Raw genomic sequence first — 20,404 nt, forward strand, 5'->3', positions numbered from 1 at the left:
TGAACCATCACTGAGTTCATTAACATCCTTCTGACAACGAGCCGCTTGTATGAGCTCCCTAAATAACTTCTTCTACATTGTTTTCCTTGTTTGCTGAAAGAATATCATATGAAACCATGTCAAAAATCTTACTAAAGCGACATTCAACATGACCTTCAATGTTTCTCCTCTGCTGATGATCCCTCTTACTTTGTTGCAGGAGAGATTAGATTTGACATCTTTTGTTCTTGACAAAGCTGTGTTGGCTGTTACTTGTTGTGTTACAACTGCTCAAAGATAGCTTGTTTACTTGCTCCAGTATCTTTGCTGTGTACTGAGGTCAAACAGATTGGTATGTAATAACTAACTTTTCTTTCTTTCTTTCTTTCTTTCTTTCTTTCTTTCTTTCTTTCTTTCTTTCTTTCTTTCTTTCTTTCTTTCTTTCTTTCTTTCTTTCTTTCTTTCTTTCTTTCTTTCTTTCTTTCTTTCTTTCTTTCTTTCTTTCTTTCTTTCTTTCTTTCTTTCTTTCTTTCTTTTTCTTTCTTTCTTTCTTTTCTTTCTTTCTCTTTCTTTCTCTTTCTTTCTTTCTTTCTTTCTTTCTTTCTTTCTTTCTTTCTTTCTTTCTTTCTTTCTTTCTTTCTTTCTTTCTTTCTTTCTTTCTTTCTTTCTTTCTTTCTTTCTTTCTTTCTTTCTTTCTTTCTTTCTTTCTTTCTTTCTTTCTTTCTTTCTTTCTTTCTTTCTTTCTTTCTTTCTTTCTTTTCTTTCCCCTTCTCTCCTCTAATATTCATTCACTTGAAATTATCAATGATAACCATTTTTTCACTTGGTTCTTTGATTGTCAAATTTGAAATGTCTTTTTTTCCCAATTATCAATAATGCCTTATATATATATATGTATAAAAGTAAAAATTAGATACAAAAACATTAAAAAGCTTGACTTTCCCAGTGTTGTCTATTAAAAACTTACCAGTTCTGCTTGATAGGGGCATAACCATTTGCTTGATTCTTTTCCATGCCTGGTAGCATACTTAAAATTATTTCATGTTACCCCCAATGTCGCCTTCTAGTTGTGTCTCATTTTCTGCTGCCTTTTCTTACTTCATTCCTGCATGATCAGGCTATGCTTTTGTAGCTCCTCTAAGTAACCTGACCCAAATTCTCTTTTCTGGAGCTTCATTCCTATCTGAGAAATGCTCAGGAGGAGCTTGTGACAGCCAGGCATATTTTACTCTGCCTGGTGCATTTTCTGCATGGAGAGTTCATTTACTTATAATCTTAGTGTTATTTCTTTGGGGAAGTGACAGTTGTTAAACTTTTTTTTGCCTGCATCAACTTCCCAGAACATCATGTTGGATTTTAACTTGTAGGAGTTCACTTGTAGGAGTTCATGGGAACCTGCCTCCATATAATGTATTTTTTGGTGTGTTTTGATGTTTTTGCTTTCCTCTAAAATCACAGAATCTCCCTGCAAAAAACTGCGAAGCCATACATTTATATGTATACATATACAGATATATGTACACATACATACTCATATGTACATACAGATGCGCCTGTCTCCCTCTTTGTGAAGAACACTGAGAATTTTAAAAAAAATGACTGCTTTTTTCTGACCCAAGTATTTCAGTCAAGTAACTACAAAAGAAAATGAAAGATGATGGGCGAGTCACCAGAAAACAAGGTCATCATTCTACTGGAAAATAGAAGCAGTCAGGATTCCTTCTTCCTTTTCTAATAATCCTGTAAAGAATTTTTTTGTTTTACATCAGCTATAGCTTGGAGGTGAAGGACGTAAGTGAAGGCATTATAAATCCATTCCTGGATTAGAAGAAGGAGTTAAAAGTTTTCTTCTATTCTGCACTTTTCACTGATGATGTATCTTGCAGACATTTATTCTTATGACTATTGTTTATTCTGCTTCATCACATCAGGGATCTAAGAAGCAGGATTATTGTTGGCTGGGCTTCCCAATTTCAGCCTCCAGGGACAATTACGAGCTGGTATAGGGCTGCACCAGTTCATGTTGTTCTGCAACAACAGCTGTAGAAACTGAGATACGGTGTCCCACTGCCTCCCAGGGAACAGATCCCTCAGATGTTGTATCTAGCACTGGCTTGGGTTTAAAGAATAGCTTTAAAATATGTTTTCATTTCCTCTGTGTCTCACAGGGACTTATTCTTTGACACTTGGCATGTTTTTGTATCCATCATTGCAATGAACATAATCTGTCATTTTCCTGCAAAAGTCCAACATTACAAAAAGGGGAAAATATTTCGAATTAAAAGCAGCATTCATCTGCATTGGTGATGAGCATAACATATTTCACTATAAAGGCTTTCTGTAAGCATCTTCCAGTATTTCTTTCTCTTACTCTTGGTTATTTTAATTACTTGGATTAGCATATTTTTACTTGTTTCTTTAATGTTGTCTTAATATTAAATATTTATAATTATGTCAAGGACTCATTTTCCTTGTTTCTAAAGATCCATTTACTGCTTATGAGAGTGCTTAAAATAAATTGTTAGTAGTAACTTGCAGTATATGCAGTATACTAAAGCAGGCTGTATGAATTTCACTGTCATACAGAAGAGTATGAGGAGGGTTGGGTAAATATTTGGGGTTTCTTTTCTGTGGTTTGGGGTTTTTTTTCATTAAAAGAACTCATAGAATCTCACTCTGATGACTTTTGCATAACTTCGCATTTAAAATTTCACTTCCAAGTGATGTTAAACACCCAAGATGAAAATTGGGCACAAACTCCTCTGAATGCCGGTAGCATTTAAAGTATGATTTTTTACCAGCTATCCTTATGCCTACTCGCCTCTTGGGGTCTGAATTAAAACACCCAAAGCTTATAAAATCGGAATGCATCCTCCCAAAAAGCCAAGGAAAAGCTTTTCCCATTATACAGTACTTATAAGCTTAGATGTATGTAAAATAATTATGCGATATTTCCCAAGTGGCTATGCACCGATTATAACATGCATTATTACCCGTTATAAGCGGTGATATACAATTATATTCCGTGATCACTCTTGCACGTTCAATGCAGGGCACGATTCACCACGTGTACGCTGGCGGTGCCGGCACCACCGCGCCGCGGCTGCCGCGCTCGGCACCGGCCGCCTCAGCTTCTCCTCACAGCACCGGCCGCCTCAGCTTCTCCTCACAGCACCGGCCGCCTCAGCTTCTCCTCACAGCACCGGCCGCCTCAGGCTCCCCTCAGAGCCACTGCCGCCTCAGCTTCCCTCAGAGCCCCTACAGCCTCAGCTTCTCCTCACAGCACCGGCCGCCTCAGGCTCTCCTCAGAGCCCCCGCCGCCTCAGCTTCCCCTCAGAGCCCCTGCTGCCTCAGGCTCCCCTCAGAGCCCCCGCCGCTTCAGGCGTCCCCTCAGAGCCCCTGCCACCGATCCCTCACGCCTTCTCCAGGCGTTCACTGCTCACACCCGTGTCTCCTACAAAAACACCTGCCAAGGGCTCCTTTCCCCCCTCGCAAAGGGCTCCCGCTCCCCGGTCGCAGCAGCCCCCGCCAACCCCTCCCGCCGCAGGTCCGGGCACAGCGCGGGATTCTGACGGCGCGGGGATGCCGGGTGTGCGGGGATGCCGGGCGTGCGGGGATGCCGGGGGGTTGCGGGGATGGCGGCCATGAGGAGATGCAGGCGGGGATGGTGGGCAGTGCGGGGATTGGGGATTCCGGCCGTCAGGGGATGCCGGTATCTCGGGACGCCCGCGGGTCGCGCAGCCCCGACCGGAGCCGCCCCCGCCGCGGCGGGCGGAAGGGGGACGGCGGGGGGAGAGGCCCCGCGCCCCCGGTGCCGCTGCCGGGCATGCGCGGTGCCCCCGGAACATGGCGGCGGCGTGAGGCGGGCGGCGGCAGGAGCTGCTTGACAGGACGCCCCGGACCCGCGTCCCGCCCGCCGGTGAGTGGCGGCGGCGGCGGCGTTTCCCGCTCCCCGCGGTGGCGGGCAAGGGGAGGGAGGAGCGGAGAGAGAAAGGGAGGCGAGGCGGACGTCGCGCCCCCTCCTAGGGCTCGCACCGCAGCCTCCGCCCGCCGTGGCCGCCGGGCGCCCCGGTCCAGGGTTCCCCTCCTCGGCAACAACATTGCGGTGGAGGCGGCACCGGGACTGGCCGGGGCTGCCCCATGCCCCAGCGCCGCTCCCCTCCTTCTGCGGGCTGAACTAAGAGTGCGGCGGGTCCTGCCGACCCCGCCCGCGGGGACCCGCGGGTGGCCGAGTCCGAGCGCAGCTGCGAGGGTGAGAGGAGCGGGGCGGCTCTGTCTGCCGGCGCTAACAGCGTGCCTCTCTCTGTCCGGGGGTGGCCGCGACTCCCGGTAGCAGGAGCTCCAGTGGGCAAGGGCGGCACGGGAGGTCCCCGAGCCGCCGGTGCCTCCGGGACGAGCGGCGGGGCCGGCGGCGTTTGACAGGAGCCCGAGCAGGACACGCCTCCCCTGGCCGGGGCGGCCCCGCTGCCTCCCCCGCGGTGGCGGCGGTGGCTCCCCGTCCTCCCGGCGGGGGCTGCGCCCGATCGTCCCTGCCCGCCGACCGCCGAGGCTGTGAGGGACTGGGGAACGAGCGTGGACCAGAACAGCCGGGTGCCTGTTAAAAATCATTGAATTCCGAGCGCTGGCTTGTGTTGGGTAAGGGGGCTGGGGGTGCCGCTTGAAGACAGCGCGGTGCCAGACATGGCCTGTTGTGGGGCACTTGTCGGGTTGCGATGCACTGCGGCACTGTTCCCGTTTTCTTTACAGTTAAACTGCGTGTGTGGCATATATTGATTGTGGACTTAGAGGGGGTATCTTGCACGGGGAGTCATAATTTTGGATGGTTCAAAGAAAGAAGTTCAAGTATGGAAAGTTCTATTGCCGTGTTGTGTGTCATTGTTCTCGTTAGCTAGGCTTACCTATAAACACGTTACAGTGCTGTAGTGTGTATCAATATTCAAGTTGAATTTTATGCTGAATTATTCTTTAGGAGTGAAAGCATGTTTTAAGTGTTAATAAAATTTAATTTAAAGTTGAAGTCTTTTCCTGCAGTAATTTGCTGTTTCTCACTGATGAGTTAGACTATAAGAGATGGCAAAAAGTAATTCTAAGACCTAAAAAGTTTAATGAAAATGGGAAATACTGATATTTTATTGGGTTCTGGTAATGTAAACTTTTCTTGTGACTCATGCATATCCTAACTAACGGAGACAAGGTGATTAAAATTTAAAAAACATAGACTCTGTAGATATGACAGTAGGTTTTCAGAGCATGCTGTGTCTGACTTGTAAACAGCTCTTCAAGTTTGACTGGTTATGAATTTTTTATAATACAGAGTAACAATCTTAAACCTTTGGATTTTAAGATCATTCCTGCTTCACCTTACACTTTGGAAGTGGCAGAGCAAAGCAGTTGGTGAGGCAGTCGTGCAGGGTCAGCAATGACTGCAGCACTGGTGCAGATGGGAGCAGTGCTGCAGGGAGGTGTTTGCTGCGTTACCCTTGGGGTTTGGGCTGTCCCGGTAACGTTACAGAGCAAGTAGGGGAGGGGATGCATTGTGCTCTCCACGGGCCACCATCCAGTGCTGCTCAGGCCACAGCAACCCACAGCCCATGTGAGCCTTGGCACTTACAGTGTGTCCACAGAAACTCTTTGTACAGCCAGGCTGTGCTTTGGGGGCAGGGGCAGCTGATTTTCTCCCTTAGGGTACCATAAAATGTAAGTACTATTTAAGGATGATATTGCTTGATCTGATGTAAAGAAGTGCATTGGTGACCCTTCTGTTAGTATTTATTTATGGGAAGTTGCACAGTGATGCAAGTGGGAAGCTGCAGGAAACAGTGTATGGTGAAACAGAGGTTGAGACCGGGAAGTGTTTATGTGGCTTTTAACTTTAACATGGTCTGGTATTGAATGTGAAAATAGAGTTTACTAATTTTGTTTGAAACTCACTTGATGGAGTCGGTGCTCTGTTTTTCTATTTGGTGTAAATAGGTAGCAGTATTTGTGTGATATCTTTCAAGTTGCTTGGTATTTTGTATTCTTGTGGTAGTGTTCAGATTCAGCAAAAACAAATACAGGCTTTCCATGATGTACTGTAGTAAAAGCATAAATGCTTTCACAACAATTAGAGGCCATGTAGATATGAGATCATAACATAACTAGATTGTTCTTAACATTCAGACTTATATATATAAGTCTTGATGTAGGAATTTTAGGAAACAAGCAATGGCAGTACTTTAAAATATTTTTCTCTTGACTTTGTGTGTTCCTACATTAAATGCACAGATGCTTTTTCCCCCTTTGCTGTGAGTGCTGTTGCTGTGACCAGACAGTGTGCTCGTAAGGCAGAGGCATTGTTTTCTGGAGTAGCTGCCCAAGTTCAAAAGAGGCATTTTGCTAGTGTGAAATTTTTACTACTGGGGAAGTATTGATTCCATTACCTGTCTAAAATTTGTGCTAAAGTGCAGCTTTACTTGAGAGAATGTGAAGGAACTTTAAGCAAACAAAGCTGCTTGTGCCTGATGTACATAGGTGTCTATTTCTGTTTTCTTGATATTCCAATGGGATCGTGAGCTGTGAGTGAGTCCTGTTTACTCCCTTTGCTGAGTGAATGTGCAGGGACAAATGAAGTCTTCAGCAATTATCCACTGCCACTAAATAGTGTCACTAACAGGAAATGACATTTGTCATTAACTGTTCAGGACACTGCAGCTGGCTTTCTTATTTGTCTGCACACATCTATGTCAAACAAGAGTGAGTGAAATACATAGTTATTCTTTTCATCTTTTAAGGAAATCTTTAGAAATACCATTTGACAGTCTATTGTGATATTTTTAAGTGTAAATACAGAAGAAATTACAGGTAGGGACCGGGACACTGCTTCAAGGAGTCTGGACAAGGGAGGTTGTTAACTAATTTTGTGAGCTCCACATCTGCAGGGCATTTAAAGTTCTGTTCATTCCCATTTGAAAGAAATAGCCTTAGGCACCCAGCCTTAGTGCTGATTGCCTTTTTCAGAGATTAAAATCTTAAATGTAAAGGACTATACCGTTTGTATTCTTGAAAGTGTAAGACATGAAACGTAAATTGCTCAGAATGAGATTTTTCTGGCATGTGGGAAGGGCCAGAAAAGCCCATATAAAATTGTCCAAGCATAATAGAGCAGTGGATGAATAAGAAGCAATGGAAATGTTAAATTTAAAGTTCCAGAACATTTGTAAATAAATACAATTTGATGAATAATCCTTTTTTACTGTGATTTGTGCTTTTGGTATATGAGGGTGCATTTCCTAGAAAATTTGTACATCTTCTTTGGAGATTTCTTGTAAGGTCCAACTGCTCTATAATTAAGTGTTAGGAAGCTTTAATATCAGTTATATGCAGTTAAGTTTATTTTTGCATTGTAATGATGACTGATAATGTGTGTGTAAGCAGCTTTCCTTACAGTGTCCAAGTGGAGGGGCAATTAATTTGTTTGAGGTAAAGTCACTGAAAAGTGAGGCAGTTGAGTACTAAAGTGAACTGTAGGGCTTTTTAAGAGTATGCTTCTTTGTAAGTACTTGTTTGTACCCTCATGCACCTGCTGGCTGACTTGCTGTGTGTGGGCAGTGGGGGCTGAGGGTGTGCCCCCAGCTCCTGCTGCAGTGCTGGCCCTGGAGCAGCAATGCTGCCTCGCTCCTGGGAGCAACAAAGATCATTTGGTGAGTCCCTGCTCAGTCCAGGTGTGTTTCTGTAAACTGAGCACATTGCCAAAAACTTGTGTTCTGTATCTGTGATCTCTTCAAGTAGATTGCTGTCATTTGGGATGGGAAGGGTGGCTTCAGGTACCTGAGCCAACAGTGAGCAGGCTCCCCTTTTATCTGTGGCAGATCTATACACAAAGAGTGAGTGGTGCATAAATGGTGCTGATGACCATCAGAGGTACTTTTATCTCATCCTTGTTAGTCCCTCTGCTTGGTCAATAATGGTGTAGGTCTGGAGGAAGGTCAGGAGCTGCCTCATAACCATTCAGGAAGCAGCAGCTGTCTCTGTTACCCAAGTTATCACATTTATTTATTTGGGCTTGCTCTGATAGTTTCTGTTGTATACGATGGACATTTGGCATAAGTGCACACAATGAAACCATTTGTAAAGGGTCTGTAATGTGTTACACCCTTAGCACTGTGTGTCTGCAGGGATGTGCTGTGGACGTGCCCTTAGCAACTCTCTGCCCAAGATCCCTGTCAGAAAAAGTAAGAGCTTTAGTTTCTGTCTTTTGGATAGGACCAAAAATTCATTATTTTCTTATCTTGGATCTAAACGAAGTACAGATTTCTTCTTTGTGATGTTAAGTTCCGTGCCTCTTTTGTTTCAGCAGTCTTCTTTCAAGACTGGTTCATACTTCAACCAAGGCACTTGCTTTCTGGGTAGTGGTTGATCCAAGTTTGGATCCAAGCTGGTGCAATACTGATGCTGTGCTTGTTGTGGTTCTTAGGTGTGCTCTCTTCCTGCTCTTCTGAATTACTTGCAGAGCCTTATATCAAAGTGTTTCTGAAATACTACACCTTTAGCAGGATTTTAGTGCTCTTTCATGTGTTACAGCAGGGTGATAGCCTTTCTGCTTCTCAGGTAGAATACTGTTTAGATATCTCATGTCCAAACTAATCCTGAAGTACATTTTCTTTTTTGGCTTTGTAAGAATAATGCTGTATCCAGTTTAAGCATGAGCAGTGTTTTGGACTGATTACTGTTTGTTGGTTTTTTTTAACCCATAAGTGGTTTATATTCTTAATATTTGTATGTTGTCATCTAAACCCAAGTAAAACATTGTATTAAAGGTAGATGTGCTGTTTAGATCATTTTATTCTTGGCCTTCCACTTCACAAATCAGGTCAAATTCTATTTAAGATACCAAGGGAATTCCATCATTTTCCTTTCCATCAATTTTCATAAAAGGGATGAAGTCAGTTGTCTTCTCAAGGTAACACGAGACTCCTTTTAGTGTAGGGCGAAGAGGAGGTTGAGCCTTTCATCCTCTACCATACATTAGTGCAGGGAGCAGCTGAAGTTTATAAAACCTGTAAGAGAGTAGCACCATTTTAATGAGGTGCATACCTAAAATGGAGCATGTACCATTATTTATGTACTGTGTGGAATCTAGCAGAGATTAATGCAGGCAGGTTCAGTGGAAGGAGTGCAGTTTGTGGGGCACTTTTCAAAGCCCACTTAAAAAGAGCAGTTTGTAAAAGTGAGTCTTGTGCATGGAGGAATGTGAAAGGGTATCAGAGCTGCTAAATTTGGTGGAACTCTTTATTGTCACTAATGTCTGTCAGGGGCTCAGAGATTAAAAGGGCTGCTGCATGTTTGATGGCACTTCCCCTTCCAAGTCTCTTGTGCGTGTACCCTGCACTGGAGAGCTGTAAAGAGGCAGACAGTGTTTCTTTGGGAAGGTCAGATGATATCAACTGGTTTTAATCCCAAAATAAGCAGTGTTATGGTTAGATGGAAAACTCTGAATATGGTTTGTAATTATTTTTCAGTTTGTTGTAGGAAAATACTACCTAGTCTGACTGTTTCTGGTTCTCAATAGTATAAGCACTGAGTGGAGGAAAGAGGGGGGCTTGCCTTCAGAAAGGGGGTCTCCAGAAAGGGAGATACTCTGCCACTGTCCTGGGCCTGAGCCAGATACAACCAGTGACAGATGTGCTGCCACGCTGAGGAAGAGGTGGAGGAGATTGCCTTGTTATGGCTTGCTTCACCTCTGTGTTGTTTTTTTTTAATACAATTGGAAAGTTGTCCTAGAAAGTGGGAAGAAAGATACAGATTTGCTGCAAATTTTCCTGATGCTTTTAGTCTTTAGTTGTCTTCTGTTTTTGAAGAGTGAAGCAAATAGTACAGCTGAGTATTTGCAGCTGTCTAGTCCTTTGAGCATTTAGGAGTTGTTATGTCTTTTATGACCTGTTAGTGCTTTGTTAGCTGCAGAAATGTCTAGCAGCACTGAATGGTCCTTTGGAATGGCATTTGGTGTGATTCTTGGGGTTGTCCTGTCCAGGGACAGGAGTTGGACCTTGATATCCTTGTGGGTCCATTTCAACTCACAATATTCTGTGATTCAGTAATAATGTTTGTTCAATAGATGGACAAATATTTTTGGTGGCATTTGCACAAAGATCCCTTGTGTAAGGGGACTTTTTGAGTTGGGGAAGTAGCACAGCTATGAGCACCAGCAACAGGTGAGTCCAGTGCATTTGCCTGGAAACTGCAAGCAGCTCTCTGGGTTTTTTTTTTTTTTTCTGCAGAAACATTGTCTCAACAGAGGAGCTATCAGGAAATTGCTGGAGGGTTGTTTAGTTCTGGTTGGTTTGGTTTTGTTCCCTGACTGGACACCAGTATGTGGGATCAGTGTAGTTATTCCATTACATGAGCCAGGCTACACCATTTTTCTGTTGCAGCAGAAAAATGAGTTGAGGCAAATTGTGTCTTTGTTAATATATAGTGGCAGGGAGTCCCAGTCAGCATTATGTTGTTTGGATTCTCAAGAGGGAGAGAGAAAAGGAATTTTATGCACTGGAAGAGGATGGTAGCCGAAGTGTGTTGCTGCTGGTGTTGAGGAAAAGCGAGAGGAGAGAAACACGTTGTTCTGTAGCTTCACCTGGGGTGCTGACAGCAGTCAGATCCTGTGCAGAAATGTCCCAAGGCTCTTCTCCATGCCTTCAATGAAAAAAAAAAATTGTGCATTCTATTTGACTGCTGTATATTTCTTCATCAGACTAAAAGTAGATGTGTTTATCTGGATACTCTGTTGTAAATAAAAAATCTGGACTTAGGCGGTGGATTTGCTGGCTGTGTGCTGTGTGGACAGAGCTCTGTTGGATCGTAGCTGAACCAAGCTTTTCCCGTCCTTTTCCAGTGTGAAGGCAGTGTAGAAGGGAGGAAGCCAAAGTTGCCTAAAAGGGTAAAAAATTCCCTTTCTGCCATTGGGCCTCTGTTTGTCTTTTTCTCCCTAGTTCCCTTATGCATTGCACACTGACTGCTGCTGTTGCTTCTTGTCTGCTGAAGACAAGTGCAGAAAAGCTGTATAGAGTTCTTTAGCACTTGCTATATTTGCAACAGCAATTTCTTTTCTGCTTTGCCTGCTGTATTTACACTGTGCTAAAAGTAAGCTCAGTGCCTTGCAGAAGGAATAGTTTGAGACCTCTCTTCTGTAAGGGAGGCTGAGCTGAAGACAGAGGAGATGTATCTGAGTGTAAAGACAATTTCATGCAGGTATGTAGCTCTTAGTGCTAATCACACAGGTTTGGTTGTGTTTTTTTCCACAATTTAATTAGTTTACTTTATGAAAAAAAAATTGAGTTAGGTATGTGGACAAAGCCAGGTTGAATAATGATGATGAATGTTTTCAGGAAGAGTACCCCAGGCTTGAAGAGGGAAGTAGAAAATAGCACAGAGGTTTCAGTGTGCTGAATTCACCAAAAAGCTTAAACAAATTGTCAAAATCTTGTGTTACTGTAAATATGTACTAGTAAACTACTAAAACTGGCAGGTTTGTTTAAGATAGAAACGTAAGCTATGTTTTAAAATTTATTTTAATAAATAAAATTTCTATTTATTTTAATATAACGTTGAAATACCCTTTCATGTGGGAAGATTGGCATTTTAGGAATATTTAAAGCTGTTAATGGCCAGCCGCTTTGCTGAACTGCTGACTTCACACATACCGTTTCCTTTTTCAGGTTTTTACAGCCCCACATCTTCTGACTTTCAAAGCAGGATGGGGAGGGAGGGAGGGAAGGAGGAGAAAAGCTTTTTCATTTTTCTTGGTAGCCATCGAGCAGCTCTAAACTGCAATTTTAAAAATTACTGTCAATTTAGTAAATGTTGTATCTGCATGACATTAATTGTTTCTGTTGTGCATTAATACAAGTTGTGCTGTTTAATTTGGAGACCTTACTTCTCTGATGTTCTCATGTACAAGTATTATTTCTTGTTTCAGGATTTTTTGGGACAAATCTTTGGTCTCAATCATGTTAATGTTTCTTTTTAAAATATGCAATTCTTTACTGAATAACACACTTAATAGTGTTTGAGAGCTCAGAGAGAGTTTTGCATTCTTGAAATGTATGACTTACTGTAATTGCAGTTGCTCATATTCTAAAGCAGGTCGTAAACTTACCTGGAGAGAGAGCAGAACATTTACAGGCAATATTTTACTGCTGACAGCTTAAAAGTTTGTTTATGCTAATCACTTCATAAATAGTGAGCGCTACACCACTGGTGACTTAGCGAGCAGTTTTGCAAGTGAAGAAAATTTCTGCTTGATGTTAAAGAAAATGACATTACAAAAATATATTTGTAAAGCACTAAGTACCCACGGGCTTTCTTTAACAACTTAAGAAATACTCAAGCTTAGTTGTTGTAATGATATATATGGCTAGTTAATATTTGCTGGTTTGAAAGCCTGTGAATTTCATTAAAGTCTATCTGTCTAGCTTTGCTTTTAGTGACTAGAGGAGGTATTCAGATATATCACTTTATTGAAAGTTGAGCTGTATGAAAATGTAGAAGTTTAATTTCCTTTCCTTGAAAGAATTTAACTTTTTTGGTTGGTTTTTTTTTTTAATACAAAGAATGTGTACTTAAAGAGATTCCAACTCGGATCAAATTTCTTGTCAGAACACCGACTGATTATGTATTTGTGTGCATAAATGAAAGAATACCTGGTTTTTAATGTTTGGTTCAAAGTCATAAATGTGTAATGCTAAATAATACTGAGTTTATAAATAGGAGGCTTTTGTTACATTTTCTAAAGTTCTGATACATTTGTGCAATTTTTTCTTCCTTTAGCCTTTGAGATCTTACTTTTCCATAATGATGCCACAGTGTGCACTGAGGTAGACTGACTATCTCTATTACAGAAACAAGGAAGCATGCTGTTGTGTCTTCAAGTATACTGGATGAGTCTATATGCTGGGCAGTTTGCTGGAAAATGATTTTTAAGTATTGCAAATTTTATTTAATACTGTATATTATTTTAAAAATCCTTTTAAGTTTTACTCTCCTTGTTTGCCTCTTTTCAGCCCCTTAAAGACTTTCAGAAATGGTATGAAGTAGGGTTTTATTTAAGAGACAACAGATGAGTAGACAGATGATTAGGTTTAAGGAAAAGATGTTCCAGCTTCATGAAGGATGGCTGTGAAGTAATGCAGTTGGGTCACGCTGGTTTGGGAGGTGACTGGAGCCTGTAGGTGCTCATTCCCCGTGTGTGGAGCCTGGAGTGGGAGCTGTGTCCATGGGGAGGCTGCACATGGGGGGGTCCTTCCTTTCCTTGGAGGGCTCTGCAGCACTGGCAGAGGCAGACAGCAGGGAGGAGAGGAGCAGGGAGCGTGGCCAGCAGTTGGAGCTGATGTCTCTTGTGTTTCTAAATGTAATAGTGCATGAATGCTAATGGGGAAAGCAAATGTAGGACTTGTACAAATGACAGCATTGGCAGGGGGAAGTATTTCTTAGCTTACACTGTACCTATTTTCTGTCTGTAACTGGTTTTGCTGTTTGAACTATGTGTAATTCTTTTTCACCCTTGCATATGGAATTTTAATCTTGAAGCATTTGTAGAATAAAAAGGGGGCAAATACAACCCCTTGTTCACATTAAGCCTGAAAATGTCTGCCTTTATTTCAGGCTAAAACTGAGAACTTCATTGGTGCTTCCAAGTGGCTGTTTTGTTAGATTCCTCCTCAGTGCAGTGTGTCTGTGTAAAAGAATAGTCTCAGTCCTTATCCAGCAGAGATTGCCCATTGATGACTGTCCCACCCATGAAGATGCCAATGGTGAGGTCTAAGTTACTGCATCTGTACCACTGGTAGGGTCAAAAAAGCTAACGGGCTCTAAAATTGCTGGCTCTTGTCCTGCCTTAGATGCAGAGTCATTGAGAGAAGAACCTGAATCTTCTTTGTGCAGACTGAACCCACAGTCTCCTCTTTGCTTAGGCTTCTTTTAAATGTTACATTTATCTCCATAGTTCTGTTGTGTGTTTTTATGAGCAGGCATGCTGTCAAGATAAACTTGCACTGGGAAGCCCTAGATATGCAAACATATTTTTTTTCAGGACATTTGGTTTACTTGAATGCCTGGCTAACAGAAGGGTAATGGAGATGCATGGCAGGCAAAAGAAGGAACAATTTTGACATTTTCTGTAGAATGCTACCTTCTTGGAAATGCAGCAATGCATGCCCTTTGAATAATTCTTCCAAAACAGAAAGAGAAAAGTTAGGCAGGAAAAATGTTTTCCACCCTGTTTTCTGACACCTGGTGTTATGTACTAGCAATGCAGAGAAGGTAAAGACTTAGGCTTGTCTACTAATATAATGCTTTCTGACAAAGGGCTTGCACAGTGGGAGGTGCCTAGTACAAGTGATTTGGGGATTAACAATAAAAACTTCAGTAAGGAATTAAAGGCAGATAAATGCCTTCTGTCAGATTTTTTAAAAAGGAATTCAAGTAAGGGATGCAAATCAGGTAAGACTAAAACTCAGTTTACAGGATGAATTGAGACATAAGGGATGTAAATAATACACTTCAGGAGTGTGGATATCCTTTGAGTGCTCTTTGGATTGAAGACATTTTGATGATTAATCCAATAGTATCCTAGGTTTGTGGATTTTTTCCCCCTATTGCTTTTTCCTTAATTTGCAGCAAATGGTTTCTCACTGGATTCTGTCCTGACAGTCCCTTAAATACTTTGTTCATTTTCTGTCTGCGACTGACAACCTCTGTGCTCATCTCAGTCTTTATAACTTTGGTTTTCATTCTGTTGTTTTGTGCACTCTACTGCCATTGCACTTCAGCCTTGCCATTGCATTTCTTTGTTTGCTCATATATTCCTGACCTTGTTTTGTTTCATTTTTCCCTTTATTTCTAGAAGCTGCTCTATTAATTTCTTAGCCCCATCTTTCTTATTCAGCTTGCTTGCCAAGGCACGTGTAGATCTCAAGAATCTTGAGATCCGTCCTTGCTGTGTAATTTTACCAGAATGTGCCTGGAGGTGTTTTCCCTGTGTTTGCTGGTGCTTTTCTTCTTTTCTGTGTTGGGTGTGCTGTGGGTTGAGCCAGGCTGGGGATGGTGAGTGTGACACAAGGGACTCTGCCCTGGTTAGCAAAGGACACAACTGCCTTGCTTAGGGTTTGCCACTTAAGTATGTGAGGTGATGGAAAATAGTTCCTACATCTGCCCCTGCAGAATAAGTTGCACTTTGTTTCAGGTTGACCCTGCCCTGTGTTTGAAGGAACTGGTTTTAAGTTTGCTGTGGTTCAGCAACATGTAGTGGTTGTTAGATAGGGGCTCAGAAATGCTGTTCTTGAATGTTTTCTGTGACAAACAGTACAATCAATGGGCTAATTTAATAGCAGCTTTAAATTGAATCCTTAGGTGTAACTGAGTTCTAAGTAGCACCTCTTCGAAACAGTAATATATTGTGTTCCTGCAGTGGGATTTGCCTCATTTCAAACAGCTCTTTCAGAACTTTCAGTTGTCTTATATTTTTAACAGGCTGGTGGGCATGCTGTAAAACAGCCTATCTGGTACAACACAAGCTAATGAAAAGCTGGAATCCTTTTTATGTTCTCACAGACGCTCCGGTTGTGCTAAACTTGATGACTATCACTGCAGGGTTGGAATCTTTATTACTGCACCAAGTGCAATCTGGTACTTGGAACAAAAAGATAAAAACCATTCGCTGTTCTAAAGTAATCTGTAAAAACAGTTACTTTGACTCTGCATCACCTTCCCTGATTTATTACTTGCAGTGGAAAAGCTTTGAATTTTTGGGGGAGTCTGTGAAAGTATAAAGTATTTCAAATTTATTTGATGGCTTAAAAGGATTTCTATTCTTAATCTTGATGATCACTTATGCTATGAATGCTATTGTGTAGCAAAACCTGCTTATTTTATGGTAGTACTCAAGTTTTATTTATAACTCCTTTCAAGTCTCAGTCTTGAGTTTTTGTAATAACTGTCCAACATGTTCACAGAAACACACACGTGAAATAAATTCATCAGTCACTGACATTTAAAAAAACTTTTAATTAGCTTTAGCCATGTTCTTGCACTGTATAAAGTTTTCATCATCCAGTCCATCATCATAGTGCTTTGAAGTTTCTTGAAGTTTCAGAAAAGGATCACAGTTTCAGGAAAATACTCAGCTGTATGATACTTCTCTTTTTATATGTGATATATGATTATTTTAATTTTCTTTTTTGCATGTGAGTAGAAGAGTCAAGAAATTCCAACTATTTTCAACTGTTACTTCTTTTATGTCACAATGGAAAGATGTAGCTTCTAAAAATGTTACCTTTGACAAAATTATTCATGGCAGGAGTATGCACATATTTAAATTCGAAAAACTCCTCAAGTTTTCAGTGATGTCAGCTTTAAACCTCATGAAAGTTGCTTGAAAGGAAATTATCCAAGAACATAATTCAGAAATTTGAATGTATTTACCCATTATTACTTGAAAAGTTAATGGAGAAGGATAGTAAACTTGCTGGCTTTGTTGCTTCAAGGCTAGATGCTAGAAATGAGTTTGACTTGAACACAGTCTAAGTTCAAAATACTAGATGCTGGAGTAGAAAATCACAGTTAACACACACAAAAAAGAAAGCTTGTTTTTGCTGTTTTACACTAGTTTAACCAATCTGTCCCTTCCAGTTTCCAAACCCTACAAGAATGTGGCTCAGTGCTTTTATCTGCAGTTAGCATTTCCCTAACACTTCTCTGTGTGCTGTTACGAGTCTGTTACAAATCATAGGGCTGGGCTATCACTGAGCACTGAGGCCTTGTACAGATTTTTCACATTAGTGTTTTGTTCCCTCTTCAGCTGTAGTTGTGCAAGATAATGTGTTTTACCCAGAGGTATTGAAGTTGATGATTGTTTAACTCTGTGCAAGTGAGGCAGGGTGAGTAAGTTATGTATGAAGAGTCTTCCATTTTTCAGTAATATTTCTTGGGGGTGAAAAGGAATAAAGCACATTTTATATCTTTCTTTGTTTTAGAAATCCACAGAAAATGCAAATCGTTAGAGAATGAACTGTCTAAAACAAGGAAATGAAAGTTTGCATTCGGTATTTTTGCTGCTTTTATTTAACTGTTGTTTCCACACTACTCTCCTACAGATAGTTAAACACTTGCAATTTAAAACCAGCAAGATAATTATATACCAATACAAAAAAATCATCCTTTCCAAAAAAAGAAAACCCAAATGCCAACAACAACCTCCCCCCCTAACTTGTTGTATTATTGCTCCACAGGAAACTGTTGTGCTGAAAGGAAGAATTAACTGGTCTTTCAACTTCAGCCTTTTTATTGTGAGAGGGGAGATCACAGAAGTGTTACCATGGGGAGAACAGCAGCGAAAGGTAAGGCCTGGTAGCTTTAATCCAAGAGGAAAGAAAGTGGGGAACCTGTTAAATTGTTTTTTTGGATCTGGTGGAATATAACATGACAATTTGCCATACTGTTAGATTAAGGAAGACAGTTTGTGATATCTTCTGAATACAGGTAAGTTCAAACTTCACATTGTTTTAGAATACATATGCTGAATTTGGCTGTCTTGAGTTCCACAAGTTTAATGAAAAGAATTCTGTCCTGTGACAGCCTTGAAATCATTACTGCACTCTGAAATTGAGGAATGTGTCTAGATATGCTATTAAATAAAATGTAGAGCTTTATTCTGGAGTTGCCTATAATTTAGCAGGATAATAACTAAGTAGAACAAAGAATCAAATTTTATCACAATGAATGGCATTAGCAACTGTCTTTGAAGATAAAATGAACATTTTAAAAGAAATTCATCCACAAGTACATGGTGTACCACAAAGGTGTGATTTCTGCTGTGTCATGTTTGCAGATGTTAATTGTGAGCTCAGAGCTAAAATAGAGAGTGAGACTTAAGAAGAAACAAGAGTGTTTGAGCTGATGAAACAAAAACAAATATGAAGAGCAAAAGATTCACTCTCTGAAACCATGTTGTGGCTGCATTGGAAGCTTCCAGATTGGTAGTTGTCCTCCATAAAAGGCTGCTAGCACTTTTGTACTTTCCTTGGGCTTGCCACCTTCACCCCAAGCTGCTTTATGTGCTTGTGTGTTCCCTTGGTAAATAATTGTCTTTTGCTAGAATAGATTTTCGGTAATGGCAGGAGTCATCCATTTAATTGTTGCACCAGGAGTTTATGGAGGAAGTCTGACCCCTTCTTTTGTAGGTTTTCTGCATGGCTGTTGTCTAAATATAGTGAAAGAGACTGGCTGTTCCATGTAGATAAGGTAAGAATCCCACTAGGGAAGCACAAAAAGAAAGGAAAGGAGAAATTTTCATATTCACTCTGTCTGGATATCCTCAGCTGTGTGCAGTGAGGCTTGGGGAAAGGTGCTCACAACCCTGTGTAGTGGGGAGTGAGAAGAAGGCCCCTTCCTGAGCAATGGTAAGTCTTGGGCTTGTTTTAGTAAACTTCATTTCAGGGTGAGTAACTGTGTGGCATGGGAAGAGCAAAAGTCTTTGTCATCCAAAGATATTTCACATACATCAGGAAAAGACAAGGGGTTTGTTTGAGAAGAGTGGTATCCTGCCATGTTCTGAGGACCCAGAAGAGTTGAGGACATCAAGATGGCTGAGGGATGGCTGCAGGAGTCTTGAAAGCGTGACTGTGAACTTCACTTTCCCCACCCTGCACGACGAGCAACTAATAAGTCTTAGAAGACAGGACATGCATGTAGCCCACTCTTCTGGGATGAAAATTATTGCTGTTAAAAGACATGATTTGCCATCACTTCACAAAACAATCATCTAGTTTGCTGAAAGGTTAAGTCTTCTAGAAAGAAGTTGCAAGGTTTTAAAGCTTCTCAGGCAAGAAACAGGAGTTCGGTATGGGAGCTTATAAGAGCAAGTACACGTTGGTCACCAGGATTATCTTTGCCCAGAGCTTTCTCTTGCCTTCTCTGATTATTTTTTTTATTTGGTATTCACAAGTCAGTCAGGATAGCTTTGTCCTTTTTTTTCCCCCTTTGTCTCTAATTTCTTAAGTGATAGATGTGGTTGCTCTTGCCTGTCTTCTGTTGAGTAATCTTATCAGCAAAATTCTGTGGTTACAGATAGGGTGGGAGTAATGTAAACACAGTTTTGAATCAGTAAGCAGAAAGCACTGTGTTAAATAATCTTACTCTAATCTTGGCTTGGATCTAAACTTTTAGCTTATGAAGTGCACTCTAGAAAATAAATTATTGGTGAACAATAGAATATGTTGCTTTTAAAATTTTAGTGTATGCTGTACTCTTATCTTGCTGCTCTAAAGGAAAGAAATTTTTCATAGGGTATTTAACCTTTACATGGTATAGGCTAAATATGTATAGATACATAGCAAATATATAAATGCTATGTACTTATATGTAATACTTTATTTTCAAAACATTTTTTGAAATAGTTATCCTGTTCTTCACTGTTCTTTTAGAGAACTTAGTAGCATTTGATTAAGTACATTTGATAAAGCAAAATTTGATTCTAGCTCTTGTTTTGGCCAATGATCTAACACATACTGTGTTTTACATTGAGAAATAAACTGAAACTTTTCCCTTTAGAAATGGACAGGGGAAGATAGATGATGAATTAAGCTGACCTATTTTTTTTTTTGTTACCATGAGCTTCAAGACTGTAGGACTAATAAGTCTCTTCTGTCTCCAACATAAAATAGAGTTCCTATTTTCAAGTCAATTTTTCAGGTTTCAAGGAATTAGCCATTGAATGTGGCTAGGAGCTGAATGTGCAATGGGATGAAAAGAAAATACTCTTTGTACATGTACATTTATTTACTGGTACATATTATGCCATTCATTGCCTCATTTTTTGAGGTTTGACTTCAAAGTTTGACCAAGCTGAGGATCATGTGCAGAGAGAATCATCTTCTTTTCAGCCCAGTGATTTGAATAATAGCCTTCTGTCTAAATTTTTTTTCTGTGACCTTTGGAAACTAAATTTATTAAAATAGAGAATATTAAAATTTCCATTATAGATTGGCATGCATTAAAAAGCTCCATGTGTTTATAAAAGATTTAATATTTAGAAAATTGGTTTTTAATAAAATATTACTTTCTTTATAGTTTTTTTGAAAATAAACCATAATTTTTTATCCAGCCTAACTGCCAACATTGGAAAAAGCACACCTGAATAAGGCTGGGCAGTATAGACTGTGAATAGTGACTGTGAAATACAGACTGGGGAAGGTTTTCTGGGGTGGCAATAGATAGATACAGGGTTTCTGATGTGGAAACAGGTTGGAAATTCTTCCTGCTAGTAGCTGTGCATCTGTTTAGACAAAACACTCCAGCTTTGTAATGGTATTCCCAGCTTCCCACTGATGAAGGTTGGAATGCATAAAAGGAAGGAGATCCTTTGAAAACAATCTTGCTTTTATTCAGGCTTATT

The 20,404-nt window shown here is 40.8% G+C and overlaps 1 protein-coding gene across 5 annotated transcripts in view; it reads left to right on the top strand.

Annotated features, from left to right (window-relative positions):
* The first annotated feature begins 3,820 nt into the window (after window positions 1–3,820).
* SCML2 (Scm polycomb group protein like 2) overlaps window positions 3,821–20,404 on the top strand; it is a 72,935-nt gene continuing 56,351 nt past the window's right edge. For 4 of the 5 annotated variants that reach the window (XM_063182866.1, XM_063182875.1, XM_063182880.1 and 1 more), the window contains exons 1-2: window positions 4,497–4,614; window positions 17,241–17,348. In XM_063182866.1, coding sequence (XP_063038936.1) covers window positions 17,327–17,348 — 22 coding nt within the window. In that variant the 5' untranslated portion in view covers window positions 4,497–4,614; window positions 17,241–17,326. Of the gene's footprint in view, window positions 3,899–4,496; window positions 4,615–17,240; window positions 17,349–20,404 lie in introns of those variants that run through there. The other variant, XM_063182871.1, reaches the window with a different exon arrangement.

This window comes from Melospiza melodia, chromosome 2 (assembly GCF_035770615.1).
Source record: "Melospiza melodia melodia isolate bMelMel2 chromosome 2, bMelMel2.pri, whole genome shotgun sequence".
NCBI classification, from domain to species: Eukaryota; Metazoa; Chordata; class Aves; order Passeriformes; family Passerellidae; genus Melospiza; species Melospiza melodia.